At 47.0% G+C, this 24739-nt stretch overlaps 1 protein-coding gene across 2 annotated transcripts in view; it reads right to left on the bottom strand.

Annotated features, from left to right (window-relative positions):
- CERCAM (cerebral endothelial cell adhesion molecule) overlaps positions 1–24739 on the bottom strand; it is a 36005-nt gene that overhangs the window by 9488 nt on the left and 1778 nt on the right. For both annotated transcript variants that reach the window (XM_081179759.1, XM_081179758.1), the window contains exons 2-12: positions 21030–21140; positions 20337–20454; positions 18746–18880; positions 15935–16139; positions 14855–14974; positions 11803–11879; positions 11381–11487; positions 9709–9841; positions 8295–8422; positions 5494–5697; positions 287–543 (exon numbers count right to left, since the gene is read on the bottom strand). In XM_081179759.1, coding sequence (XP_081035885.1) covers positions 297–543; positions 5494–5697; positions 8295–8422; positions 9709–9841; positions 11381–11487; positions 11803–11879; positions 14855–14974; positions 15935–16139; positions 18746–18880; positions 20337–20454; positions 21030–21140 — 1585 coding nt within the window. In that variant the 3' untranslated portion in view covers positions 287–296. The remainder of the gene's footprint in view (positions 1–286; positions 544–5493; positions 5698–8294; positions 8423–9708; positions 9842–11380; positions 11488–11802; positions 11880–14854; positions 14975–15934; positions 16140–18745; positions 18881–20336; positions 20455–21029; positions 21141–24739) is intronic.

Below are 24739 nucleotides of genomic sequence, written 5' to 3'. Positions count from 1 at the left end.
GCTTAACAGCTCCTTCCATGCTCAAAAAGAGCTTTCAAGCTCTCCACCTGGTGTGCATTTAATTTGCACAGTTTCAACCGGTCTGTTTTCAACAGTGCAAGTTTGCAAGTTAATTGTGCATAAGATGCCATCATGCTGTAGATGAGTTGCAGGGCGGCGGCGGGGGGGGGGGGCGAGGAGCAATCACTTCTGGGAAAGGCTTCCTGCAGCCAACTGCCCTACAGCATACGGCTCTGCCCAAGCGGTTCCACATCTGCTGCACAGCTGTTTCCCAGGCCTTACTTACCAGCCAGATGTTATAGCTCATCCCGAGAGGCCGGGCGGAAGGAGTGGCCTGAAGTGCCTACGCTGCCATGGGTGTCTTTCAGTGTCTTTTGCGAGCCGCTCCAGCCCGTCTTGCGTGAGTCATCGTCCCAGATGGTGGAGGTTTCCGTGTCGCTCATCCACTCGGCGTCGCCGGTGTAGTGGGTTGGGTAGGCGAGGTGGGGGCGCACAGAGAAAGCTTGCAGGTCCCGGTTGCTGAAATGCTTTTTGTAATCCTCACTGAGAGAGAGGGAGGAGAAGGAAGCATCAGCCTATCCTTCTGACCAGTGATTCTCAAAGGCTGCTCTGCATTATGACATCTGAACTCCAAGCCAATTCAGCCACTTGGCACTCTTGTGGCATCTTAAAGGTAAAGGTAAAGGGACCCCTGACCATTAGGTCCAGTCGTGACCAACTCTAGGGTGGCGGCGCTCATCTCGCTTTATTGGCCGGGTCATGTGGCCAGCATGACTAAGCCGCTTCTGGCGAACCAGAGCAGTGCATGGAAACGCCGTTTACCTTCCTGCCAGAGTGGTACCTATTTATCTACTTGCACTTTTGATGTGCTTTCGAACTGCTAGGTTGGCAGGAGCAGGGACCGAGCAGCATGAGCTCACCCTATCGCGGGGATTCGAACCCCGACATTCTGATCAGCAAGTCCTAGGCTCTGTGGTTTAACCCACAGCACCACCCACGTCCCTTGTGGCATCTTAAAACCTTGCACATTTGTTAAAGGTAGCCAACGTGGTGCCCCCATTGGGCATTGGTGAATTCCAATTTTCATCTTCTTTGACGACTGGCTATGTTAGCTGTGGGGAGTTGGGAGTCCAGCAACAACTGTAAAATGTATTACAACTTACCTGATATAAGTACACCATTAGTTCCTAACACTGAAAATAAATGTATTTTCAATGATTTTCTAGGAATTTGTTTCAGAAATTTGTTTTCTCTCTTCTGTATTTGTTAATAATTTGGAAATTCAATACTGTACTGTAAAAGCATTTTTTTAAAAGTCATTCACCACCACCACCACAACAACAACCTTGTGGCTACCCAGTGTTGGCTAACCTAGCATAAACATTTGTGTGCATGCACACGAAAGCTCATACCAAGAACTAACTTAGTTGGTCTTTAAGGTGCTACTGGAAGGAATTTTTTTATTTTGACTATGGCAGACCAACACGGCTACCTATCTGTAACTAGCATAAACACTTATTGACAAGAATCCACTTCATCAGATGCATGAAGCTCAGTCCTAAACTGGGGCAGGTGGGGAGAGAAGTGAGATCAAAGGGAGCCAAAATTCATCCCCTTAGCAAAGGAAGTGTTATTGACTACCCAGCAATATTTCATTTGTGTGTGTGTGTGTGTGTGTGTGTGTGTGTGAGAGAGAGAGAGAGAGAGAGAGAGAGAGAGAGAGAGAGAGAGAGAGATTTTGCATTACGCAAACACAGAGCCAAAAAAGGCCAGGTGAAATTCTGGTTTGGAGCGAGAGTCTGGCACAGATGGAAAGTCTGAAAACACAGCCAGGAATCCTGGCTCAGCCTCAGCCGGCTGCCTGTAAATCACATCCCCGAAGTGTCTTGAGCAGAAGCCAGTGTAGCTCGTGGGAAGCCATGCAGCAAGCAAGACACAAAAGCTTCTCCTATCAAGCCCACTTTCTATTTGGGGCACAGCGTGGCTGCTCCATCCCACGTGCCGGCATTGCTTACTATGGTGACCCAGTGATGGACTCCAGATTTGGGGGGGAGGGGCAGGAGGGCTGAACAAGACCTGCCTCTGTTGCCCATTTGCTTGCTCTCTCCCACTGGGCCCAATCCGCAACAGTGTACAGAGGAAGCGGGCAAGGCAAGTGGAGGCCAATGCTCCTCCTTGCTCAGCTGAGAGGGAAGGTGAACATGTGGCAACTGCAAGGCTGAACAGGGCAGAAGGAGAGGAGGGCTCTGAAGGTCAACAGTGGGGCTCCTTACCACAGCGTGGGCCTTAGACTGTGCCTGTCAAAGCCAATCACTGCCTACTGACACAGTTGGGTAGGCCAGGAAAATAGCCCATCCGTCAAAACAAAGATAGGGAGCCTGAGGCCCTCCAGATGTTGTTGGGCTCCCAGCATCAGCTAGGGCTGATGGGAGTTGGAGTCCAACAACATCTAGAGGGCCACAAATTCCCCTTGTTGTGGTACAGACATTAAAAGACAAGATACTAAGCTTTTCCTATATGCAACAACTGCAGCAAGAATTTTATTAGCACAGAAGTGGAAACAAGAGGAATTACTGACAAAGGAAGAATGGCAGCTGAAGTTAATGGAGTATGTAGAACTGGCCAAAATGACGGGAAGAATCCAAGAACAGCGGGACCAGAAGTTCATCAAGGACTGGACTAAATTTGTGAATTATTTGAAAGACAATCGTAGTCAATCAAACACGTTGGTAGGATTGAAAGAAGCTTTGTAAGGAAAGATATAAAAATCACTGCAGAGAAGAATGAGAAAATATGCTTTGATGTTTTTGATTTGAAAGCAATGGTTAAGTAGTGAAAATGCAGAAATCTGAAATGAAAGATAGAAAATCACAAGGAAGGTTTGAAGGAAGTCATGGCCCTTAAAAGCCAAAATGTATAATATAAGTGGAGAGATTGTAATGGAAAGCATTACAGTGGAACTTCTGGTTGCAAACGGGATCCATTCCGGAGGCCCATTTGCAACATGAGCAGAACGCAACCCATGTCTGCGCATTTGCGGGTCGTGATTCACCACTTCTGCGCATGCGCATGACTTCATTTTGAGCATCTGTGCATACGCAAGTGACGAAACCCGGAAGTAACCCTTTCCGGTACTTCCGGGTCACCGCAGGACACAACCTGAAAATGCTCAACCTGAAGCAAATGTAACATGAGGTATGACTGTACTGTAAAATTAATAAAAATGATATGGGGGGGGGGGGAACAAGTTCCCCTTGTTGTTGTTGCCGGCATCCATCTGTCTTGAGAGACAGTGGAGTGCACCTCTAGAGGTGAAGGCAAACTACTGCATTTGCAGCACCAGAAGCGCAAGCCTGGGCAGTGTGAATGAGGTCCTGGGCTACCCAGGAGACAAGACCCCCCCTCTCGGCATTGCAGGTGTGGTCTAAAGGAAAGCGGAGCAAGACGTTTGGCACCAGCTTGGCTGCAGGAGGAGTACAAGGTACCATTCAACTGCCTTAGGGACTCCACTCTGAATTTGTGTAGGGTTTGTTCCTTAGCTTAGCCTTTTCTTCCCCTGAAGGTGTCTCACAAAGAATCAGGTGTGGATTTTTCCTCGGGGTTTACTCCTGAAACCTTTCTCATGAATGAGTAGAGCCACGAGACAGCAGAGGTTTAGGATCTGGTGGTAAAGGGGAGTTCATCCTTCCTGCCATTTCCTCACCAACAGGGGAGGCAACTTTCACATACCCCCCCCCCACAGCAACACCCCCCATGCTAACCCCCACTGTTTGGGAGCGCACCCCAAGCATCAAGGGAAGATGTTTTGTGAGGGACATGAGGACCCGGTGGAAAACTGCCTCTTCTATGCCCTGACTTCTGCCCTAGAGCATCAGGGGGACCAGGGAGTCTCCATCCCAGTCCCAAGGCATGGCAATCAGCCACATTTCCCTGGCTCCTATTATGTTTCCAGAAAACTGAGCGAATGGCTGTTCAAGAAACCTCAACACCCTCTCCTCCTCCTCCTGGGGGCTTGCTGACTATTCTTTTCCACAGACTTCTGCAGGCTGGAGGGAGTGAAGTCATAGGAACAGATGTTTTCCCTTAACTGATGCCGGAGCAGTGAAGGCAGGGATTGGTGCGGGGCGGGGAGAGAGGCGCTTTTCTTCTTTTCTTTGCTTACAAGGCATGATCCTGCCCAACTTATTCTGGAGGCCTTATCTGAGTGTGTCAGCCTTGACATTTCTGAGCACAATTCAAAGTGTTGGTGCTGACCTTTAAAGCCCTAAACGGCCTCGGTCCAGTATACCTGAAGGAGCTTCTCCATCCTCATTGTTCAGCCCGGACACTGAGGTCCATCTCTGAGGGCCTTCTGGCGGTTCCCTCACCATGATAAGTGAGGTTACAGGGAACCAGGAAGAGGGCCTTCTCGGTAGTGGCGCCTGCCCTGTGGAACACCCTCCCATCAGATGTCAAAGAGAAAAATAACTACCTGACATTTAGAAGATATCTGAAGGCAGCCCTGTTCAGGGAAGTTTTTAATGTATGATATATTAGCGTATTTTTGGTCTTTGTGGAAGCCGCCTGGAGTGGCTGGGGAAACCCAATAAGATGGGTAGGGTGCAATTATTGCTGTTGTTGTTGTTGTTGTTGTTGTTGTTGTTGGAGATTTAGCCTCCCACCCAACTGGTTGGTGCTTGTTTGGTTTTCCCAGACATATACTGTCACGTCACTGGTGCAACAAGAGTACAATAGCTGTGGATTTGTACTGGACCGTCCAAACATCCTTCCCCGTCATTAGCTGTTTTGAGATACTTCCTCCTATGTTGCTGCTTTATTGCCCTCTGGATTACTAAGCTTTTGCACTGCAGCACAACAAAAGGAGTATTTGTGGTATAGAAAGTTAACAGGATTATCAGCAGGGAGCTGCGCGACACGGAAACAAAGCATGTCTGCCCTGAAACTTTTGCAGGTGTGAACAGAACTGAAAGTGGGATAGTGCATAACTGCCCCCAAAGCACCATGAAAACAAACAACCACAAATTCACAATAAAAATGGGGTCTAGGCGGGCCCTGAAGAAAAGCATTACGAACATACAGTAAGTGCCCTGAGGCTGGATCAGGCCCATGGCCCATCTAGTCCAGCATCCTGTTCTCAGTGGTCAACCGGATGCCTGTATGAAACCTGAAAAACCTGAGAACAAGAGCAATTCTGTCCCTCCCTGTGGTTTCCAGCAACTGGAATCCACAAGCGTTACTGCCTCTGCATGTGGAGGCACAACATAGCCACCATGGCTAGCCATTAACAGCCCTCTCCTCCTTCAAGTGTTCCACACTGCAACATTTTGTCGCAGGTCCCACTCACACATTAAATCCGCCACAGACTTTCCCATACAGACAGGGTGCTTCTTCAGCGCTTCCATGAGAACATGAAGGCAAGGTTGCTGTTCTGTTATTACTACATCTGAACTCCAAGCCAATTGAAACAAACCCACAATATTTCAAGCTCCTTACTTGGGGTGCTTGTCATACATGATGGGCAGGAATTCATCCACAGGGAGGATTTTGGAGAGCGGCTGTGCATCAATCAGTTTCTGAGCCCCTCGCCGTGAAATGATGTAAGCTAAAGTCCAGTAGGAATATCCAGGCACCACAAGATTTCGTACGTCCTCCACCAGCTCCTCATCCTCAGCGTTCACTTGCTTCCGGCCCAGGTAACTGAAGAAGACAAATCGGGCTTTTTAGGGTCCACCCATTTCCTTCTGCCTACGCCAAGAGTGGGAAACCTTTCTGCCCCAGAAAGCCAGATCGTCATCTCCCACCTCCAAAAGCCAACATGAGCCCCTGGGGAGCCACCAACCTGTCAAAAGTTGGCCCTGTTAGGATATTGATGTTCCGTTCCACCCTGAGAGGAACAGATATGTGGATTGTTGCATGTCACATGTCTGTTTACATTCCAGCACAGCTTGCTGGGAACTTCCGTTTGTATATTGCTTTTGCCTATGCTGTTTGCTTGGACACGAAGGGAAGCAGACATGTTTTCCTTTGTCTGCTGCTGAATAAAATGATGTAAATATGCTTACATATGCCTCACAGCACCCGGGGCCTGGTCCCTGCAAATACTCACTGCACTCGGGGCCTGGTCCCTGCGAATACTCACTGCACTCGGGGCCCGGTCCCTGCAAATACTCACAGCACGCGGGGCCCGGTCCCTGCGAATACTCACAGCACATATTCCTCTTCCGTTGCAAAGAGTTCTTATCTCTGCTGGCTTGCGTGCTTAAGCTTTGAAGGCTTCTGTGGCCTGAGTCACAGTTTTTGATGCTGTTCCAAGAACCGGAGTTTGCCCGGCTGCCGGCCAGTGGCTGGAGCCAGATGGGGGCCTGCCAAATGCCCCCGTCTCCCCGGACGCATCCCAACAGGCCCATGGGGACGGAGAGAGATAGTAACTGAGCAGAACTGAGGAGACCTGGCAGGCCAAACCTGGCTGGTGGGCTGGAAGGTTCCCCACCCCTAAATTAACAGACTGACCTCAAGGAGCTGCTGCTAATCAAAGCACAGTGTTCCAAGCTGGACAGATCCCTCATCTGAACCAGTATAAGGCGGCACCATTTGGGGGCAGTGGGGAGGATCCACAGCCCAGTGGCAGCACACTTGCTTAGCATGCAGACAACCACAAATCCCCAGGTTAGAGGAAGGGCCCTTATCCATGTGCCACTTACCCAGCCTGCTCCACCTCCCACACCATATGACCCCAGTCTCCCCAGCTCCTCTCCTCCCAGACACATCTCCCCTCCCTCAATATAAACAACAACAAGCCTTCCACAGATTCAAAACAGTTAAAACAATTAAAACAGTTAAAACAACTATAGCTGCGGCTCTGTCTCAGCTTTGCGCTGCAGCCAGAAGATGCAGATTGACTGCAGGTACAGAGGGCTGGCTTATGACCTAGCACAGAATGCTGCAGCCCGATTGCTGACAGGAGTGAGGCCTTGCCAGCTCAGAGGCCGGTGATTTGTTACTGCACCAAGTTCAAGTGTTTCTGTTAATATATAAAGCCCTTTGCAACTTGGGACCAGTTAACCTATGAGATCACCTTACACCAAATGTGCACACTCCATCACTTCAATCATTGGAATTGCTACTACTTTACAGGTGCCACATAATACCTGTTCAGCATTTGTAAAAACTCAGTCAGTGTGACAGCAACTGCACTTTGGAATTCCCTGCCTATTGAAATCAAGGCTTCGCTGTGCTCTTTTCGGCACCTGCTAAAAACATTCCTGTTTAGACAAGCCTACCCGGGTGCTTGGAAGGTTGAGGTGATTTTAATCAGTTTTAGTATTTTAATTCTTGCATGTTTTGAAACAGTGTTGTGGTCTTTTTCTAGATTTTTTTCTTTTGCCGGTGGCGCTGTGGGTTAAACTACAGAGCCTAGGACTTGCCGATCAGAAGGTCGGTGGCTCGAATCCCCGCGACGGGGTGAGCTCCCATTGCTCGGTCCCTGCTCCTGCTGACCTAGCAGTTCGAAAGCACGAAGTGCAAGTAGATAAATAGGTACCACTCCAGCGGGAAGGTAAACGGTGTTTCCGCGTGCTGCTCTGGTTCTCCAGAAGCAGCTTAGTCATGCTGGCCACATGACCCGGAAGCTGTACGCCAGCTCCCTCGGCCAATAAAGCAAGATGAGCGCCGCAACCCCAGAGTTGGTCATGACTGGACCTAATGGTCAGGGGTCCCTTTACCTTTACCTTAAACCACTTTGAGGTGCTTTATGCTCAAGCAGTGCATAATTTTTATGAAATAAACAAACGTGAATACAGGAAATAGCTTTCTAATGATTCAGACTATTGGCGCATCTGGCTCAACATTGCCTCTGGTGATTCTGTAGGATTTCAGACAGAGTTAGGATCTCTTTCCCAGCCCTACCTGGAGTTGCCTAGGATTGAGCCAGAGACTTTCGCATGCAAAGCACAGACTCTTAGCAACTGATTCATTGTCCTCCACCTAAAACTAAATATTCCAGCCCTCACAGTTCTGAATAAAGGGATGAACCAAACAGGAACACAGGAAGTTGCCTTATGGTGAGTCAGGCCATATGTCAACCAAGCTCAATATTGCCTACACTGACTGGCAGCAGCTCACCAGGATTTCCAACAGGAGACTTTGCCAGACCTTCCTGGAGAAACCTTCTGCATGCAAAGCAGGTGCACTGCCACTGAGCTATAGTTATTTTGGCATTCCAAAGTGTGGCCAAACAACTAGGGCTGTTTTGCAGCTGAGGACCTCACCCAACCCCACCAGCTAACCCAACATACATCAGGTCCCAATCCAGCTGTACTTGCTCCAGTTCATCCATCAGCCGCAAAATTCGCTTCTTGAAATATGCCTCAAACCGCACATCATCTTCCAGCACCACAGACTTCTCTAGACCCCGTTCGACAATCTAAAGGGGGGGAGAAAACAACAGAACTAGAGAGTATGGGTGAAAGAGACATTAAAGTTCCATCGCAGAGCTCACCCAGGACTGCAGCAAGCAAAGGGACATCAGCATCTTTACCAAGGGAACTTGCTGTGTATGCTATAACAGCACAGCTCGGAGCTGGAGAAGCTGTTGCTCTTCAGATGTCTGAGATCTACAGCTCCCATTAGCTGTGGGGCTGATGAGAGTCCAACAACATCTAGATAGCCACAGGTTCTGCATCCCTGGTGTAGACCTTGTTGAGAAATCCAAAAGACCTTTTGGGGGAAAGCGCAGGGCAGAGAGCAAATTTTATCATATGCTCACAGGCTTGGATTAATTAGGAGGATTGGAGCCAGGATCAAGGAATAACACCATCTCCTGATAATCAGAACACGGGAAGTCACCCAAAATTGTTTAATTTGGAACTGGATAATTGGCTCTTTTAATTGTATTGTGATTTGATATTGTATTAATGTGGCTTACATGGGATTGTTATTAATGAAAAAATAGTAAGTTATCTAACAAAAGAACTACTTTGGAACATTGGGAAAGAGTTAGACTCCTGTGCTGCTGCAGCTTGGACCAGATGACTGCCAGGGACCCTTCCTATTCTTCAGCTCTATGATTCCAAGTGCAAAAGTGAGAGGGTAATGAATTCCTGATGCATGCGTCATTCTGAGAGGTGGGGGTCAGGTCAACCAGTGTCAGGATTTGCAAGGATTGGGCTCCCCAAGCCTCCCGACACTTCTCCACCCACTCTCTGCTACTCTGTATGTCGAGCAACAGCCAGAAACGCCTCTCCTACTCTTCAGCCCAGGAAACCAGGTAACCTGAGAGACACAGTAGGAGCCTAGCTGAACCTAGAAGAAGAATTTGGATTTGATATCCCGCTTTATCACTACCCTAAGGAGTCTCAAAGCAGCTAACAATCTCCTTTTCCCTTCCTCCCCCACAACAAACACTCTGTGAGGTGAGTGGGGCTGAGAGACTTCAGAGAAGTGTGACTGGCCCAAGGTCACCCAGCAGCTGCATGCGGAGAAGCGGAGACGCGAACCTGGTTCACCAGATTACAAGGCCACCGCTCTTAACCACTACACCACACTGGCTCTACCTATATAACCATTGCACAGGGCTTGGCCCCAGATCTTGAGTAGCCAACGAGAGAGAAGCTGATGGGCAGGCTCTGCTTGACCACATCAATGGCCCTTCCCTGCACCGAACCAACCCAAGCCCTTGACCCTTTCGTCCAACCCAGCCCAAGCCCTTACCTCATTCCACACATGATGGTGGCTCAGGAAGCAGCCCACCTCCCCTTTGGTGAGTGTCCTGCCTGAAAAGGGGTCAAAATAGCCTGGAAGCAGGTCCACACCCAGTTTCTTGATGTCACTGCTGTTTAGGGCACTGGCAGAGGAGATAAGAGAGGTTAGCAAAGCAGAACTCCCAAGAGCGCAGGTCAAGAACCAGGACAGGCAGCATGGAGCGACACAGCCCCGTATAGATATCCCACCCAGCCTTGGGTCCCCCAGCTGTTGTTGGGGTGCCAGTTCACATCAGCTGTAGGTGGCATGGAGCCCACGTGCTCCTCTCTCCAGCTTTCAGGTGCAATGGGGTTCAGACAACTATACAGCAAGTAGATTTATAGCATCTGTTCAGGAGCATTTCTAGTTGAAAGTTCTGAAAGCCATGTACAAAGAACAGCATAATAAAAACAGAGAAAGTGCATGAAAAAGGAATTTAGAGAAGAGATGGTGGAAGAAGATTTAAAGAATATCTGAAAAAATATGTTAATATTTAAATCTTAAAATAGCTTCGGAAGTGGATAGAGGCTGTAGGGTTAGAAGTAGAAGATAGTGTATTTTAAAACAGTATTATTTGTAAGTGATAAAATGTGAAGATTTTTATGGTAAAAGTAAGCGTGATTTAAAAAAAATGGTTAAAAATTTTGATATATGTAAACTGCTAAAGATGAGGTAAAATGAAAATCAGATAGGGGGGTCTTGGGGAAGCCCACCTAACAATGTTTAGAAAAAAATAAGGATAAGACAAGAATCTGTTCATATTGCTTGTTTTTTTTCTGTTTGTGTTGTTTAGTTGAGTTATAAAATGAATAAAAAAATGGGGGGGGGGAGTATTTATTAAAAAAAAGAGAGGAATTCAGCAAAAGCAGGGTCTGATCTTATGGGTCAGGGGAAGCCTGGGCAAAAGGTTTATCTTCACAAAGATGACTAAAGATAGTGATGAAAGAAGCTTCACATACAGCAGAGGGAAAGGCTGGGCAATTTAGGAACATGAGGAGATGGTCCTTCTGGATCACAGGCCCATCTTGTTGAGCATCCTGTTTCCACAATGCCAAAGCAGATGCCTGCAGGAATCCCACCAGTGAGGCATGCAGGCAATGGCTTCCCCCACCCTGGCTACTGCCCTTCACCTAACAACTAATATTCCATCGTACACTGGTTCTGCAAGTTCGGTAAATCCATCATGACTAGTAGGACTTGATAGTTGTTTCCTGAATGGACTTGCTCCTTCAAATCTATCTACAGTGGTACCTCTGGTTGCAAACGGGATCCGTTCTGGAGGCCTGTTTGCAACATGAAAAGAGCGCAACCTGAAGCGCCGTATTTGCACAGGTGCACAGTGCGACTTGGCGCTTGTGTGCATGCGCGAGCGGAGAAACCCAGAAGCAACCCTTTCTGGTACTTCCGGGTCACCGTGGGACGTAACCTGAAAGAACGTAACCTGAAGCAAACGTGAGGTATGACTGTAAATAATAATAATAATGATGATCATCACCATCATATTTTGGCCTTTCTCCTATTACATTTGCATTTTTTAAAAGCTATCTAAGCCTTGTGGCAGAGAGGTCCACCAGTTGCAGCAGCCCCATTTCATGCTAAAAACCAAAACAAAGCACCCCAGAAAGAGGCGTCAGCCAGTCACCTTCCATCGACAGCGTTAATCACCAAGGGCTCTATCTCCAACTCAAAGAGGGAACTAAGCATGCGCTGCCGACGGTCTGGGCGCCTTGCCAAGTTGATGAGGAAAACCTAAAAGGAAAACAGAAGGTTCAATTCCTTTCTTCGAGTACTTATATAAACCACTTTTCATCACAAAAGCAAGCTTACAAAGAAAATCTAATGAAATTAACAATGAATTTTAAGTGGAACATGTAAAACAATGAAGCTCAAAAAAAAGCGCCATAAAATAGGATTCCACTCACTCAAAATGCACAAAATTCATCACATGCATTCAGGCATATTCTGACTCAGTCACTCAGTCACAGCCCTCACAGTTGCTGACAATTTCTTTCTTACACACACACACACAGAGAGAGAGAGAGAGAGAGAGAGAGACTTGCTTACCTCGTCAAACCCAATTTTGGTCGGATGCTTCGGTGGGAGGTAGACATGGCTGGAGGGGAACATTGGGGTACCATCCACTGCAAGAGAGATGTAAAGCTTGGAGAGGAGGCTACGTCACTACTCAGGTTTTTAACCTGTAGAGTGGTACCTCGATTTAAGAACAGTCCTGTTTTTCGAATGATTCGGTTTACGAACTCCGCAAAACCGGAAGTAGTGTCCCGGTTTGAGAACTTTACCTCAGTCTAAGAATGGAATCCGAACGGTGGAAGTGCACCGGCGGCGGGAGGCCTCATTAGGGAAACCGCGCCTCAGTTTAAGAACGGTTTTGGTTTAAGAACGGACTTCTGGAACGGATTAAGTTCGTAAACCGAGGTACCACTGTACTGTATTTATCAGCAAGTGAGTTCCATAAACAGCTTGCTGTAATTTTGCTGGTGTATTCTGCCAATAACTCCAAACCAGCTCCCCAAAATTTCTCCCCTTCCCTCTTTGAATTGCTTATAGCTGTTATCTTTAGGGCTTCCATTGTGTTGTTGTTGTTGTTAATTATTAGCATTATTAATTATAAGTAGTAGTAAATGGAGAAACGGTTCCAGGTTTGGATTTCTTGCATCAAGCAGGAGACAGACAAAATGGCCTACAAGGCTCTCTCCAGCTTTTTGGTTCTAAGGATCAAATTTCCCTTGAGCTTGAGAAGGTTAAGTTATTAATATTATTTTTAATTAAATTTGTATACCGTCCTATACCCACAGATCTCATGGCAGTTCACAACATAAAATCACAATATAAAAACACATAATACATAATAAAAGCAAAAACAAAGACAATCCAGTAATTCCCCCCTTCCACAAGACATTTAAAATGACATCAGATGTCAATCAGCCAACGGCCTGGTAGAAGAGGAAGGTTTTTGCCTGGTGCCTAAAGGTGTATAATGAAGGCACCAAGTGAGCCTCCTTGGGGAGAGCATTTCAGAAATGGGGAGCCACTGCAGAGAAGGCCCCGTTCTCGTGTTGCCCCCGCTGGACCTCTCATGGAGGAAGAACATGATGAAGGGTTTCAGAGGATGATCTCAGGGCCCGGGTGGGGTCATATGGAGATAAGTGGTCCTTGGTGTATTGTGGTCCTGAGCCACTGAAGGCTTTATAGGTCAAAACCAGCACTTTGATGCTGATGACATTGAAATGAATTGAAGGGGTTCTAGCAACAAGGTAAAATGTAAGATGGGATTGATAATAGATAAACTAATAGGATATGAATTTGCTGAACCAATTTTCAAAAGGGATACAAAAAAGGGAGGCGTGAGGAAGTCAGGAAAATAAGTTAACTAAAGATGAGAAATTTAAAAAGAGGGAGTTTTGTTTTCTTTTATATGTGTTTTAATTTTTTCTTCTTTTTCGTGTTTAATGTTTGTATTTTTGTATTTTGTAATTTTGTTTTTTGTTGTTGTTGTTTTTGTATTTTTCTGAACTTTTTCTACTGATAAAACTTAATAAAATATTAATAAAATAAAAAAACAAAACCAGCACTTTGAATTGGACCAGAATTGGCATAATATGCTCAAACCTATCTTTCTCAGGTAAACCAGAGAAAGATAGGGGGCCATATCCAACAAAATTCTACCTAGAGCAGACCTACTAAAATTAATGGGCGCAACTTATGGTGCTTCCAGACAACCTGCTTACTGAGCCTTCATCCCCATTTGTTTGCAGGGAGGTTAGACGCTGTTGCACCAAAGCAAATGCGATCCCTCTCTTTCCTTACCAGCAAAAAGTCTGATCTTTTGGGGAAGCAGGTTTGCAGCACAAGCCCTCCCAATGGAATTTGATTATGCAGCCTGAATTTGCCAGCATGTGACTGAATCCCACCTGAAAATAGTGAGGGTCTAGAAACTCCTTTAGTCATGGCTATTACCGTATTTTTCGCCCTATAGGACGCACCGGCCCATAGGACGCACCTAGTTTTCAGGGGGGGAAATCAAGGAAAAAAATATGATTTCCCCCCCGCAGCTCTGGGAGCAGCGGACAGGCTGCACGCAGCCTGTGCGCTACTCCAAGACCTTCTCCCTGCTTTTGCGGGAAGTGGAGGAATTCCCCCACCTCCCGCAAAAGCCCACAGGAGCCCCACTTGACTCCTGCGGGCTTTTCGACTAGGAGGGAGAAGGGACTGAAAGGGCCAGTCAGTCCCTTCTCCCTCCTTGGGGAAAAGCCCCCAAGAGCTGCTTGCTCTTTAAAGGGTGCGCGGCTCCTGCAGGCTTTTCTAGGAGGTGGGGGAATCCCCCCCCCTCGTAGAAAAGCCAGCAGAAGCCGCGGAGCCCCTTTAAAGAGCGCGCGGCTTTTGCCTGCTTTTGTGGGAGGTGGGGGAATTCCCCCATCTCCCACAAAAGCCCAAAGGAGAGTTGGAGAGTAGCGGGAAGGCGTCGCGCGCCTTCCTGCTGCCCCCCATCCTCTGGGGCTGGCGATGGGGGAAGCGCTGCTTTCCCCACCGCCAGCCTCAAACCCGGGTTGGAGAGTAGCGGCAAGGCGTTGCGCGCCTTCCTGCTGCCCCCCATCCTCTGGGGCTGGCGATGGGGGAAGCGCTGCTTTCCCCACCGCCAGCCTCGAAGCCGGGTTGGAGAGTAGCGGCAAGGCGTCGCGCGCCTTCCCGCTGCCCCCCATCCTCTGGGGCCGGCGATGGGGGAAGCACTGCTTTCCCCCACCGCCAGCCTCAAAGAGCAGACTCTCCTGGCTTCAGCGGAAGCAACGCGAAGCCTCAGGAGCACAGGCTTCGGAGGCTTCGCGTTGCTATCGCTGAAGCCAAGGAGTCTGCATTCGCCCCATAAGTCGCACACACATTTCCCCTTCATTTTTGGAGGGGAAAAAGTGCGTCTTATAGGGCGAAAAATACAGTAATTGAAATGGGTTTGATCTGAGTAGAGCAAGCACTGGGTACATGCTATCAAGTGTAGGCCTATTAGGGTCCCACAGCCAGGAAGAAAAACACCCTACAATAACCCCCAAGAAAGATTCTCTTGTGGGCTAGGGCAGTATTTGGAGCAGGTGCACTAACTCACCCATTGCCTCTAGGATCAGGTGCACAAAGTTGATGCTTTCATCCTCCAGCGTCTGGTGAGATTTCACAGGGACATTGATATATCCAAACCGCTGCTGGTTACACAAGTACATCTGGGCTCCTGCACAGGAGACAGAAGAACAACAACTTAAAAGTATGCCACTCAACAATTCTATGGTTCTATAAACGAGCATTTAAGATAAAATCCAAACAATTGTGAGCCCCAAATTGCCAGCACAGGCTCCTTGACAGTGGAATTCCTCTGCTTCACCCACACCAGACCGTCATGCTCTTCTGCACACCTTGGCAGACAGAGCATGGCCTGTCCATCTCCCTTTTTTTCTTGCCCCAGTTTGAATCAAACATTAGGAAAAATCAGGGTGAAATGGCGCCTCCATGTCCAGTAGCAGTATAATGCTAAACACGAGCTGCAGGGAGAGGGAACAGAAAAGGGCTTCTGATTTCATGCTGTTTGAGGGGCTTCCCAGAGGCACCTGGTTGGCCACAGGTACCTCTGAACTAGAAGGGCGTCTGGTCTGAAAAGTAGGGCTCCTATTGCAGTGGACCTTCTGGATACGAATTAAATTCGCTCCAGGGGTCCGTACATAACCTGAAAAGTCTGTAATTGGAGGCGCCACTTCTGTGCACGAGCGCAGTGCACAGAGCACTTCTGCGCATGCGTGTGCGGCGAAACCCAGAAGTACAGTCATACCTCTTGTTATGTTTGGTTCAGGTTACGTCTTTTCAGGTTGCTTCCCAAGGCGACCCGGAAGTACTGGAAAGGGTTACTTCCAGGTTTCGCTGCTCGCGCATGCGCTCAAAATGATGTTAGGGGCATGCGCAGAAGCAGCGAATCGCGACCCACACAGACGCGGGTTGCATTCTGTTCATGTTGCGAACGGGGCTCCGGAATGGATCCTGTTCGCAACCAGAGGTACCACTGTATACACTTCTGGGTTTGCCGTGTTCGCAACCCGAAAGTTACGTATCCAGAGCGGTACGTAACTCGAGGGCCCACTGTATTATCAAGCACTTTCTGGACATGATGGTCTGCCTCCCCCTTCTCCTCCTTCACTCTCACCTGCAGTTTGGCAGGAGTACGCAAAAACAATGATGTCATCAAATGGCCAGGTATAGCTGGGATGGGGCGGGTGAAAGGCCAGGTCAGCAGTGTCGTTCTTCCGCAGATCAATCAAGAAGGCGGCGTAGACCATGGAGACAGCAAAGCACCCGACTCGCTGCCTGTTCTTGGTGGGGAAGTAGTCTGCTGTCCTACGGTAGTAACCCTGGAACGTGCGAGAGAGTCTAATAACCCAACGTAGCCCAGTGCTGTGCCAATAACTGTCTGCCATCCAATTAGGAAACCATAACTCAAAACAGGAAAGGTCCTGCAGCAATGGAGGCTGGTCCACCAATCTCAGCTGCCAAATCCACCACCTGCATCTTACTTAAAATTAGCCCGGGGGGCAGTATTGCCTGTTTATCCTCCTTAAGGGTTGTATCCAACCAAATCCTACTCAGAGCAGACCCATGAAAAATAATGTGCCAATGTGATCTTGACTATTATAACCGATCAATTTCAAGGAGTGCCAATTGGTTTCTGGGCCCAATGCAAAGTTCTGGTTTTGACCTATAAAGCCTCAAACGGCTCAGGACCGCAATACCTCAAGGAATGTCTCCTTCCATTTGAACCTACCTGGATCCTGAGATCATCCTCTGAGGGCCTTCTATGTGTGCCTCCTTCCCAAGAGGTCCAGAGGGTGGCAACATGAGAACAGGGCCTTCTCTGCAGTGGCTCCCCATCTGTAGAATGCTCTCCCCAGGGAAGTTCACCTGGCGCATTCCTGGTACACCTTTAGGCGCCAGGCAAAAATGTTCCTCTTATACCAGGCCTTTGGCTAAATTGACATCTGATGTCATTTTAAATGTGTTGTGGATGGGGGATTGGGCTGTCTTTGTTTTTATTATGTATTCTGCGTTTTTTATATTGTGGTTTTATGTTGTGAACCGCCCTGAGCTCTGTGGTTATAGGGTGGTATACAAATTTAATAAATACAGTATTTTTTGCTCTATAAGAGTCACTTTTTCCCTCCTTAAAAGTAAGGGGATATGTGTGTGTGTCTTATGGAGCGAATGCAGGCTGCGCAGCTATCCCAGAAGCCAGAACAGCAAGAGGGATCGCTGCTTTCGCTGCACAGCGATCCCTCTTCTTGTTCTGGCTTCTGAGATTCAGAATATTTTTTTTCTTGTTTTCCTCCTCCAAAAACTAGGTGCGTCTTGTGGTCTGGTGCGTCTTATAGAGCGAAAAATGCGGTAAACAAATAAAAAAAATGTTCATTGACTTTGATGGACCTACTCTGAGTAGGACTAGCACTGGATGCAACGCTTCCGGTAGGCAAAACTGTAATGACCAACTTCCACCTCTCATTCGTTCTGGCTCTGCCTACTGTGTGTCTCTGCCCCTCAGCAGTCACCCAAGAGGCCTGAAGGAATTTCAAGCAGGGCTGTGCCTTTTGGGAAAGGTAAGTGGAGATGGGCAAGTGTGGAAGGAACACCAAGGATGTACTGCCATGATCCAATGGTCCAGAAGCTTCAGCTGGCGCAGAACGCAGAGGTCCATATGCTGGAGGGAGCTCAATGCTTAGAGCACACTAGGTTTACATCAACTGCACACAATGCAAAGTGTTGGTTTTTACCTTTGAAGACCTAAATACTTCGGGGCCAAGTTATTCCATGAACCACTTGCACCCATACGAGCCTGCTATGGAGACCCCCTTCTTGCAGACCTACCTATCAAGCAGGTGGGAACAGGAGGCAGGGCCTTTTGGGTGGTGGCTCCTCACCTATGAAACTCCCTTCCCCAGGAGGCAGGTTTGGCCCCATCCCAGTTTTCTTTCAAGCAGGCCATACACACATAGGGTTATGTCCAACTAAGTCCTATTCACAGTAGACTGGCTGAAGTTAATGGACATTCCTTAGGTCCCTTAACTTCAGTAGGTCCACTCCCAACTATAACTTAGTTAGATAAAACTTGTTGCTTTTTCAATCCACCTTAGCTCACGTAGCTGGTGGTTTTTCTAAACCTGCTTTTTAAATTCACTGTTTTATTCATTTATCAATCACCTTCTGCAATAGCATCAATGTGATTCACATAATTTTTTTTAGCATAGTTTTAAAATGTTGCAAAAATAAGAATAACTTAAACAGGCTTTGAAACGAAAATGTCTGTAGAAATAAAAATGTCTTCAGTTGTTTCCAGAAAGAACAAATAGTGAGTGAGTTCAGTCAAAGCCTGGCTGTATTTATGATATACCGTATTTTTCACTCTATAACACGCACCAGACCATAACACGCACGTAGTTTTTAGAGGAGGAAAACAAGGAAAAAAATATTCTAAACGAAATAGTGGATATATGATTTTTGTGGTTCATGCTGTGGCCACAGACATGTGATCTGACAGTGAGTTTGGAGTAGCCCAATGCAAAAATCCTGAGGATCCATGTGGATCCATGCTTTGTAACCACGGAGGAGGAAGGGGAACCATGGATCCTCTGCTCACGACTGCAGCAGATCCCCCCCGCCACCCGCAGGCATTCCCTCCATAACACGCACAGACATTTCCCCTTATTTTCTAGGAGGAAAAAAGTGAGTGTTATGGTGCAAAAAATACAATATATTTGTTTTTACATTGCTCTGATGGTGCATGCATTTTCACTTGCTGAATTGACTCTGCTGTCTCTTTGTAGTGCACATGTGGCCCTCCAGATGTTGAGCAATGACTTCCATCACCCCTGGCCAGTGGCCTACATTACCTGGAGGGCCACAGATTTCCTGCTTGTGCAATAAATAAATTCTGCAAATCTGTCCAAGCACCTCCACCAAACGGGCTTACCTGAGGAGTAATCCCACACCAGAAGTTGGAGTAATAGGTCTGAGAGTCCAGCATGGGAGCAACAACAGATTTGTTTTGTGCAATGAGGAACTTCAGAGTCTGGTTATTTGTCAAGATGCTGTCCGTGTCTGTGAACTGGGGACAGAATTAAAAGTGCACACTTTTATCTTGACTGAAACCATGTCTGAAAACTAAACCCCACCCCTGAGGGAGCCTGGCAGGCACAAATGAGCTGCATCCCTCCAAGGCAAAATTGCCTGCATGGATAGAAAAATCTCACCAAGTGCTCCAGTGGATTTGAAAATGGCCCAAGCAGAGCAGCGCCAAGCAGTCAAGGTTGGAAAGTGTGAGGCAAGATGTACATTTGAAGAAAACTAAGTCAGCCCCAGTGGCCACTACGGCCAAAAATCAGGTTTCATTTATCTGCTAATTAGTGGGTAGGAGTATTGCTTTAATAAACAATTTCTATTTTTCCCGCCCCGACCTGGCCACAGTGACCCATGCGACGGTCATCTCCAGGCTTGACTACTGTAATTCACTCTACGCGGGGCTGCCCTTGAAGCTGTCCCAGAAACTCCAGCGGGTACAGAATGCTGCAGCGAGGCTCCTCATGGGGTCTCTGCCATGGGAGCATATTCACCCAGTGCTTTTCAAGCTGCACTGGCTCCCGGTGGAGTACAGGGTCAGATTTAAGGTGCTGCTTTTGACCTTTAAAGCCCTTCACGGCCTAGGACTCTCGTACCTACGGGACCACCTCTCCCGGTATGCCCCACGGAGAGCCTCAAGGTCCATAAATAGCAACACCGTAGAGGTCCCGGGCCCTAAGGAAGTTAGATTAGCCTCAGCCAGAGCCAGGGCCTTTTCAACACTGGCTCCAGCCTGGTGGAACGCTCTGCCTCATGAGACCAGGGCCCCGCAGGATCTGATTTCTTTCCGCAGGGCCTGTAAGACAGAGTTGTTCCGCCTGGGCTTTGGCCTGGAGCCAATTTGATTCCCCCCCCTTTCTTTTTTCTTTTCCTTCTCCTTCTGCGATGAGGCATTTTAATGAGGCATTTTAATATTTTAATGTTTCAATATTTTAATGTTGGATTTTAATTTTGTTTTTAAGTTGTAATCATTCAACTTGTTTTTATTATTGCTTGTAAGCCGCCCTGAGCCCGGCCTTGGCTGGGGAGGGCGGGGTATAAATAAAAAAATATTGTTGTTGTTGTTGTTGCTAAAGTTTTGCTAAAGTTGTTCACTACCATTAATGGAGCTGGCATGTTGCGTCTGTTTTACAAAGTTGTACATTATGTGAAATATTAACATATTGTACGATCTTGCCCTACCTCCCTCAGGGTATTATGTATGTGCATACATACGTTTTTCTTTACGGTAAGTTTCTTGGAGACCTTCCAGATGACAAGCAACAAATAAGTGTGATAAGTAAGTAAATAAATAAATTGTGGCCGCAGCATTTGTAGAGCACCATGTTGAGGAAGGCTGAGGTAGATGAGAACCAGGTGCACCCAAAAGGGTCTTCTGGAGTGGACAGAATGGAGGAGACTCGTGGTGGACATTTTCCCACCTCCAGATGATCAGACTGACTTACCAAAATGTAATCGGCCCGCTCAGATCGCGCAAAGCTCAGAGCTTCCTGTTTGAGTCTCATTACGTGCTCAAAGCGTGCGTCGCTCCAGTGTTTGGGCCCGTGTTCGTCAGGATAAGAGCTGCAAGAGGCAAGATGGTAAGCAGAGAGTGCAAGGCCTGTTCCTCTCCCCTTTCCTTTGCACTGCGGTGCCTATTTTATGCAAGCCTTCAGGTTAGCACAGCCCTTCCATACTGTAGTTCCAAGAAACACAGGAGAGCATTTAATGGTTCACTGGAGGGAATTAGAAGAGTTCTGTAGATGGGAAGATCCCCATGAATAAACCAACTCAAGGTCTCTACCCTAAAAAGGGTTCACAGCGTAAGAGCAAGGGGGAATGGCAACAAAATGTTGCAGCATGGTGTACATGCCCTTGGCATGATCTGGCTTCAAGGCTCCATTTATGTTCCTTAAGAGGGTCTGAAGGTATTCTACCAACAGTTGTTCCTGCAGCAACTAGCATTGCCTCTGAACACAGATCTTTCTATTGACAACTTCTCCACAAAGTTACAGCTGCACCACATCAACCTTCTAAGAAGTACTGCAATTGTTTCTAGGTATCCAAATCCACCGTGATCTTCTTTAATTCCTGACCTATGCATGCTTCTCAATTATTTATGAAATTCAAGTAGGTCGGCATGAGTATTCCAAACTTACCTGGGCTCATCTATGGATCTCCACTCAATGTGCCGGTAGTGGCCTTCCACAGCAGTCAGCCACTCATGCAGTATTTCTGTTGTGTTGTCCACATTGTGGTCAGTGGCGCACCTGAAAATCCAAATTGCAAATGAGGGATCTGTTCCTCCTCAATTCACCGCTGGCCAATTTTACCCAAAAGCTGGCAGAAACAGCAAAGAGGGATCTCAAAGGGGACCGGTGGTGGTGGTTTCCAACTAGAAATCCAAGGTTGCGTGTAGCCTTCCAGTTGGTTTGTCCAGCTGCTGTTTGCCATGCACAAAACATCAGCACTTTGTCAGCAGAAAAACCTACTAGAACTGCAGCTAGCTGGAGTCCAACAGTTTAATGCCACATAAGCCAATATAATTACTGTATACACATTATTGGTGTGTATATACCCTATGTATATTTGATACCCTGGGATGGCAGGCATGATGCAAGTGGAGGAAGAAGTGGAACCTGCACTGCGGAAGGCTCCTATTCAGGGGGGCCAGCCAGCCATGCCCTCTTCCAGCACACTCCATTCCATTCTCCACTTGAACATTTGGGAACAAAAAATGGAAAACTTGCCAGGTCAGTGTGGGTTTACCCTTTTTTATTTTGTTAGAATAAAGGCAACCTGGCCTTGAAAGCTGACAAACCCTCTCATCTACTGCAAGGTCCTCTCAGTGCTGGCTAGGAAATCTGCAATTTAGACGCTACTGCAACCCAGTCAGTTCTTGAAAATTACATGTTAATTTCCCAAAGGGCTCCTGACTAGAGCATGGCTATGCCAGCACATCATCTCTGAGCATATTTATAGCTAGTGGCATGTATTCTTCGCCAAAACTTGAACTAGCTGGCATGGGCACTTTTTAACAGACCTTCCAAAGCAGAGATTGGGGGATCTGTGGCTCTCCACTGGTCTATAACTCCTATCATCCCTGACCATTGCCCATGCCTTAAAATGTGCTCCATATTGCTCCTTGGCAAGTGGGGCTTGTATTGGGCGCATCCTAAAGCAGTAATCGAAGCCAGTGTGAATTAGTCTGCAAGCCCCAAGTGGATCACCCAAAGACATGATGAAGCAGGGTGGATTTGATTTAAATCAAATTGGTTTAAATCATGATTTAAATCACTAGTCAGTAAGACTTGATTTAAATCTTTATTTTTAAACAAAGACTCATTCTTGCTGGTATAATCTGAATATTTACAACCAGATGAAGATTTCATTTGTGGAATAATAAATTTTACAGTTATATCAAAAATTACTGGTTCTGTGTATATAAATTTGCAAAGGAACAACGGGATTAAGGTTTTTTTCCTCAACTCTGTATGTTTATTTTATAACATTTTTCCTGTGAAGGAAAGGCATGTTATCTCTTCAGACACAAATTCACACTTTTGAGAACTGCAAAAACAAGCATCTGTGATAATATCTGCTCGTTGGAAAAACTGCCTCAAATAATCTTACTGAAACCTCTGGAAGGGAATGATATTGTGAATGGATTAATGGAATTCATTTACCAAAAAATTTAAACACTGCATATAAAGCCTCATGCTACATAATTAAAAACAAATCCTTATGTCCTGATGAATAAAAAGCAGCAATCTGAACGGGGCTCAGAAATCCCCAGTTAGGCCACAGCAGAGCCAGTGGTATATGGCGAGACTGCTTCAGTTCCTATCTCAGAAAGAAATGTATGCAGACAATTTGGGAAACTTTTTCCAATCCTGAAACAAACCCCAATGTATCTCAAGGTAGTGAAATGTCCCCAAAACAAAGGAAGGTGTGTGGTATCCAAAGAAGAACCCATGAATCTGCTTCCTTAGATTGGTTTCCGGAAGGGGAGTGTTGTCAGCCCACCACAGCAAAAAGAGAAAGGACAAAAAACACCAGTCTTGTGGCACAAATTTATTAAGACAGACGCTTTTGTGGTCCAGAGTCCTTGGCATATTGTTTCCCTGCAGCCTCAATCCTTTCTCTTCTCTCTTGGCAACTGTGCTGGTGTATACATTTGCAAATTTAGGATTACAGTGGTACCTCGGGTTAAGAACTTAATTCGTTCCGGAGGTCCATTCTTAACCTGAAACTGTTCTTAACCTGAGGTACCACTTTAGCCAATGGGGCCTCCCGCTGCCGCATGATTTCTGTTCTCATCCTGAAGCAAAGTTCTTAATCTGAGGTACTATTTCTGGCTTAGCAGAGTCTGTAACCTGAAGCATCTGTAACCTGAAGCGTCTGTAACCTGAGGTACCACTGTACACTTCATGGATCTGAAAAAATAGACTTCCATCTGCATGCGCTACAGGAATCCCAGAAAGGGAGTTCTCTCTGCCCTGCCACACGGACTCCCTCCAGCAGTGTTGAACAAGCCAAGAGCCACAGGTCCAAGAACGAAACTCGAGGAAAATTAACTTGGTTTAAAAGAAAGAACAGATGCTAATATATAGCAGATTAAATTGCAGGTCTAGGATGCCGTCTCTCCCGAACTGGACTGAGACATCATTAAGAGGCTTGTGCATCAGTTTAACAGAGACAGCAGATGGAAAACAGCTCATGAGCTCTTAAAAAAGAAGATTTATACTACCAGGGTAAGGTTTCCTACAAGATCGTAGAATAGGCTATAAAACACGCCTGAGGCGGAGAAGCTTTGGAACAGAAAGGGAGGGAATTCTGTTGTCTCTGCAGAGTACTGAAACATGGGGTGGGAGGCTGGAGCAGAGCAGTCCCAGCAAGGTTAGGGAAATGGGGGAGCAGGGGGTTGGAAATAAAAAGGCAGGCAACACGGAGGGCTCTCTGGATGCCATTCAACAGGGGTGGGGTGGGGGACATGTGACCTTCCAGATGTTGTTGGACTACAGCTGCCATCATCCCTGGCCCTTGGCCATGCAGGCTTTTGGGGTTGGAGGGAAGATCTGGAGTCCTAGAAAAGCCAGAGGGCCACAAGGAATAACTAGGAGTTGGAAAACAGGAGACCTGCCTGTCATTTGACTCATGGTCTGCATGGATATGGACTACCGGGATGGCAGAAAAAGCTGACATGTCAAATGTGAGTGACCAAAGAAAAATTAGACCAGAATAGGCAGGAACACCATGAGAAGGGACAGAAACAGTAAGAAATTTCACACTTACTGGCCAAAGGCAAGTTTTCATGTTCAACCAAGTGCCAGCATGTACTGCTGAAACAGCTTTCTGTAGCCTCCATAAGAACTAGAGACTAGAAATATACTTTTTAAAGGTATAAAGCCTAAAGACCACCACAAATACAAAGACGTATTTGGAGAGACTTCCAAATCTTCCATGCTATGTGTCTTAATGATCCTCTGAAATTCATTATAGCTGCTTTCAGGCTTTATGGAACAGTGGTCATACTACATTTTGTTCCATTTGTTTATCTGTTTACTCCACCCCTGTGGTAGAGGTGAAGGGAAGCAGCCACTGCTCAGGATCTGCTACCCCAGCCTTCCCAAATGTGTAGCCTTGCAGGTATTACGCTGGATGCAAACTCCCATCATAGCTCCGCCCACTGGCCATGCTGGCAGGAACTCATGGGAACTAGAGCCCAGAGGACCACAGGTTTCTTATTCCTGCCACAGAAGCCTCCACCCTAAAATGCTGGTGTGGTTCCTGCAGCTCTTTTTGCTGAAGCTCCAGTGTAACTAAAAAACTTGCCATGCTAGCCTGGGGATGAGGAAACTATGGTCAC

The sequence above is a fragment of the Podarcis bocagei genome, assembly GCF_964188305.1.
Source record: "Podarcis bocagei genome assembly, chromosome: Z".
Lineage (NCBI taxonomy): Eukaryota > Metazoa > Chordata > Lepidosauria > Squamata > Lacertidae > Podarcis > Podarcis bocagei.
The sequence above is the reverse complement of the archived record's forward strand: the minus strand, read 5'-3'. Positions and strand labels throughout refer to the sequence as shown.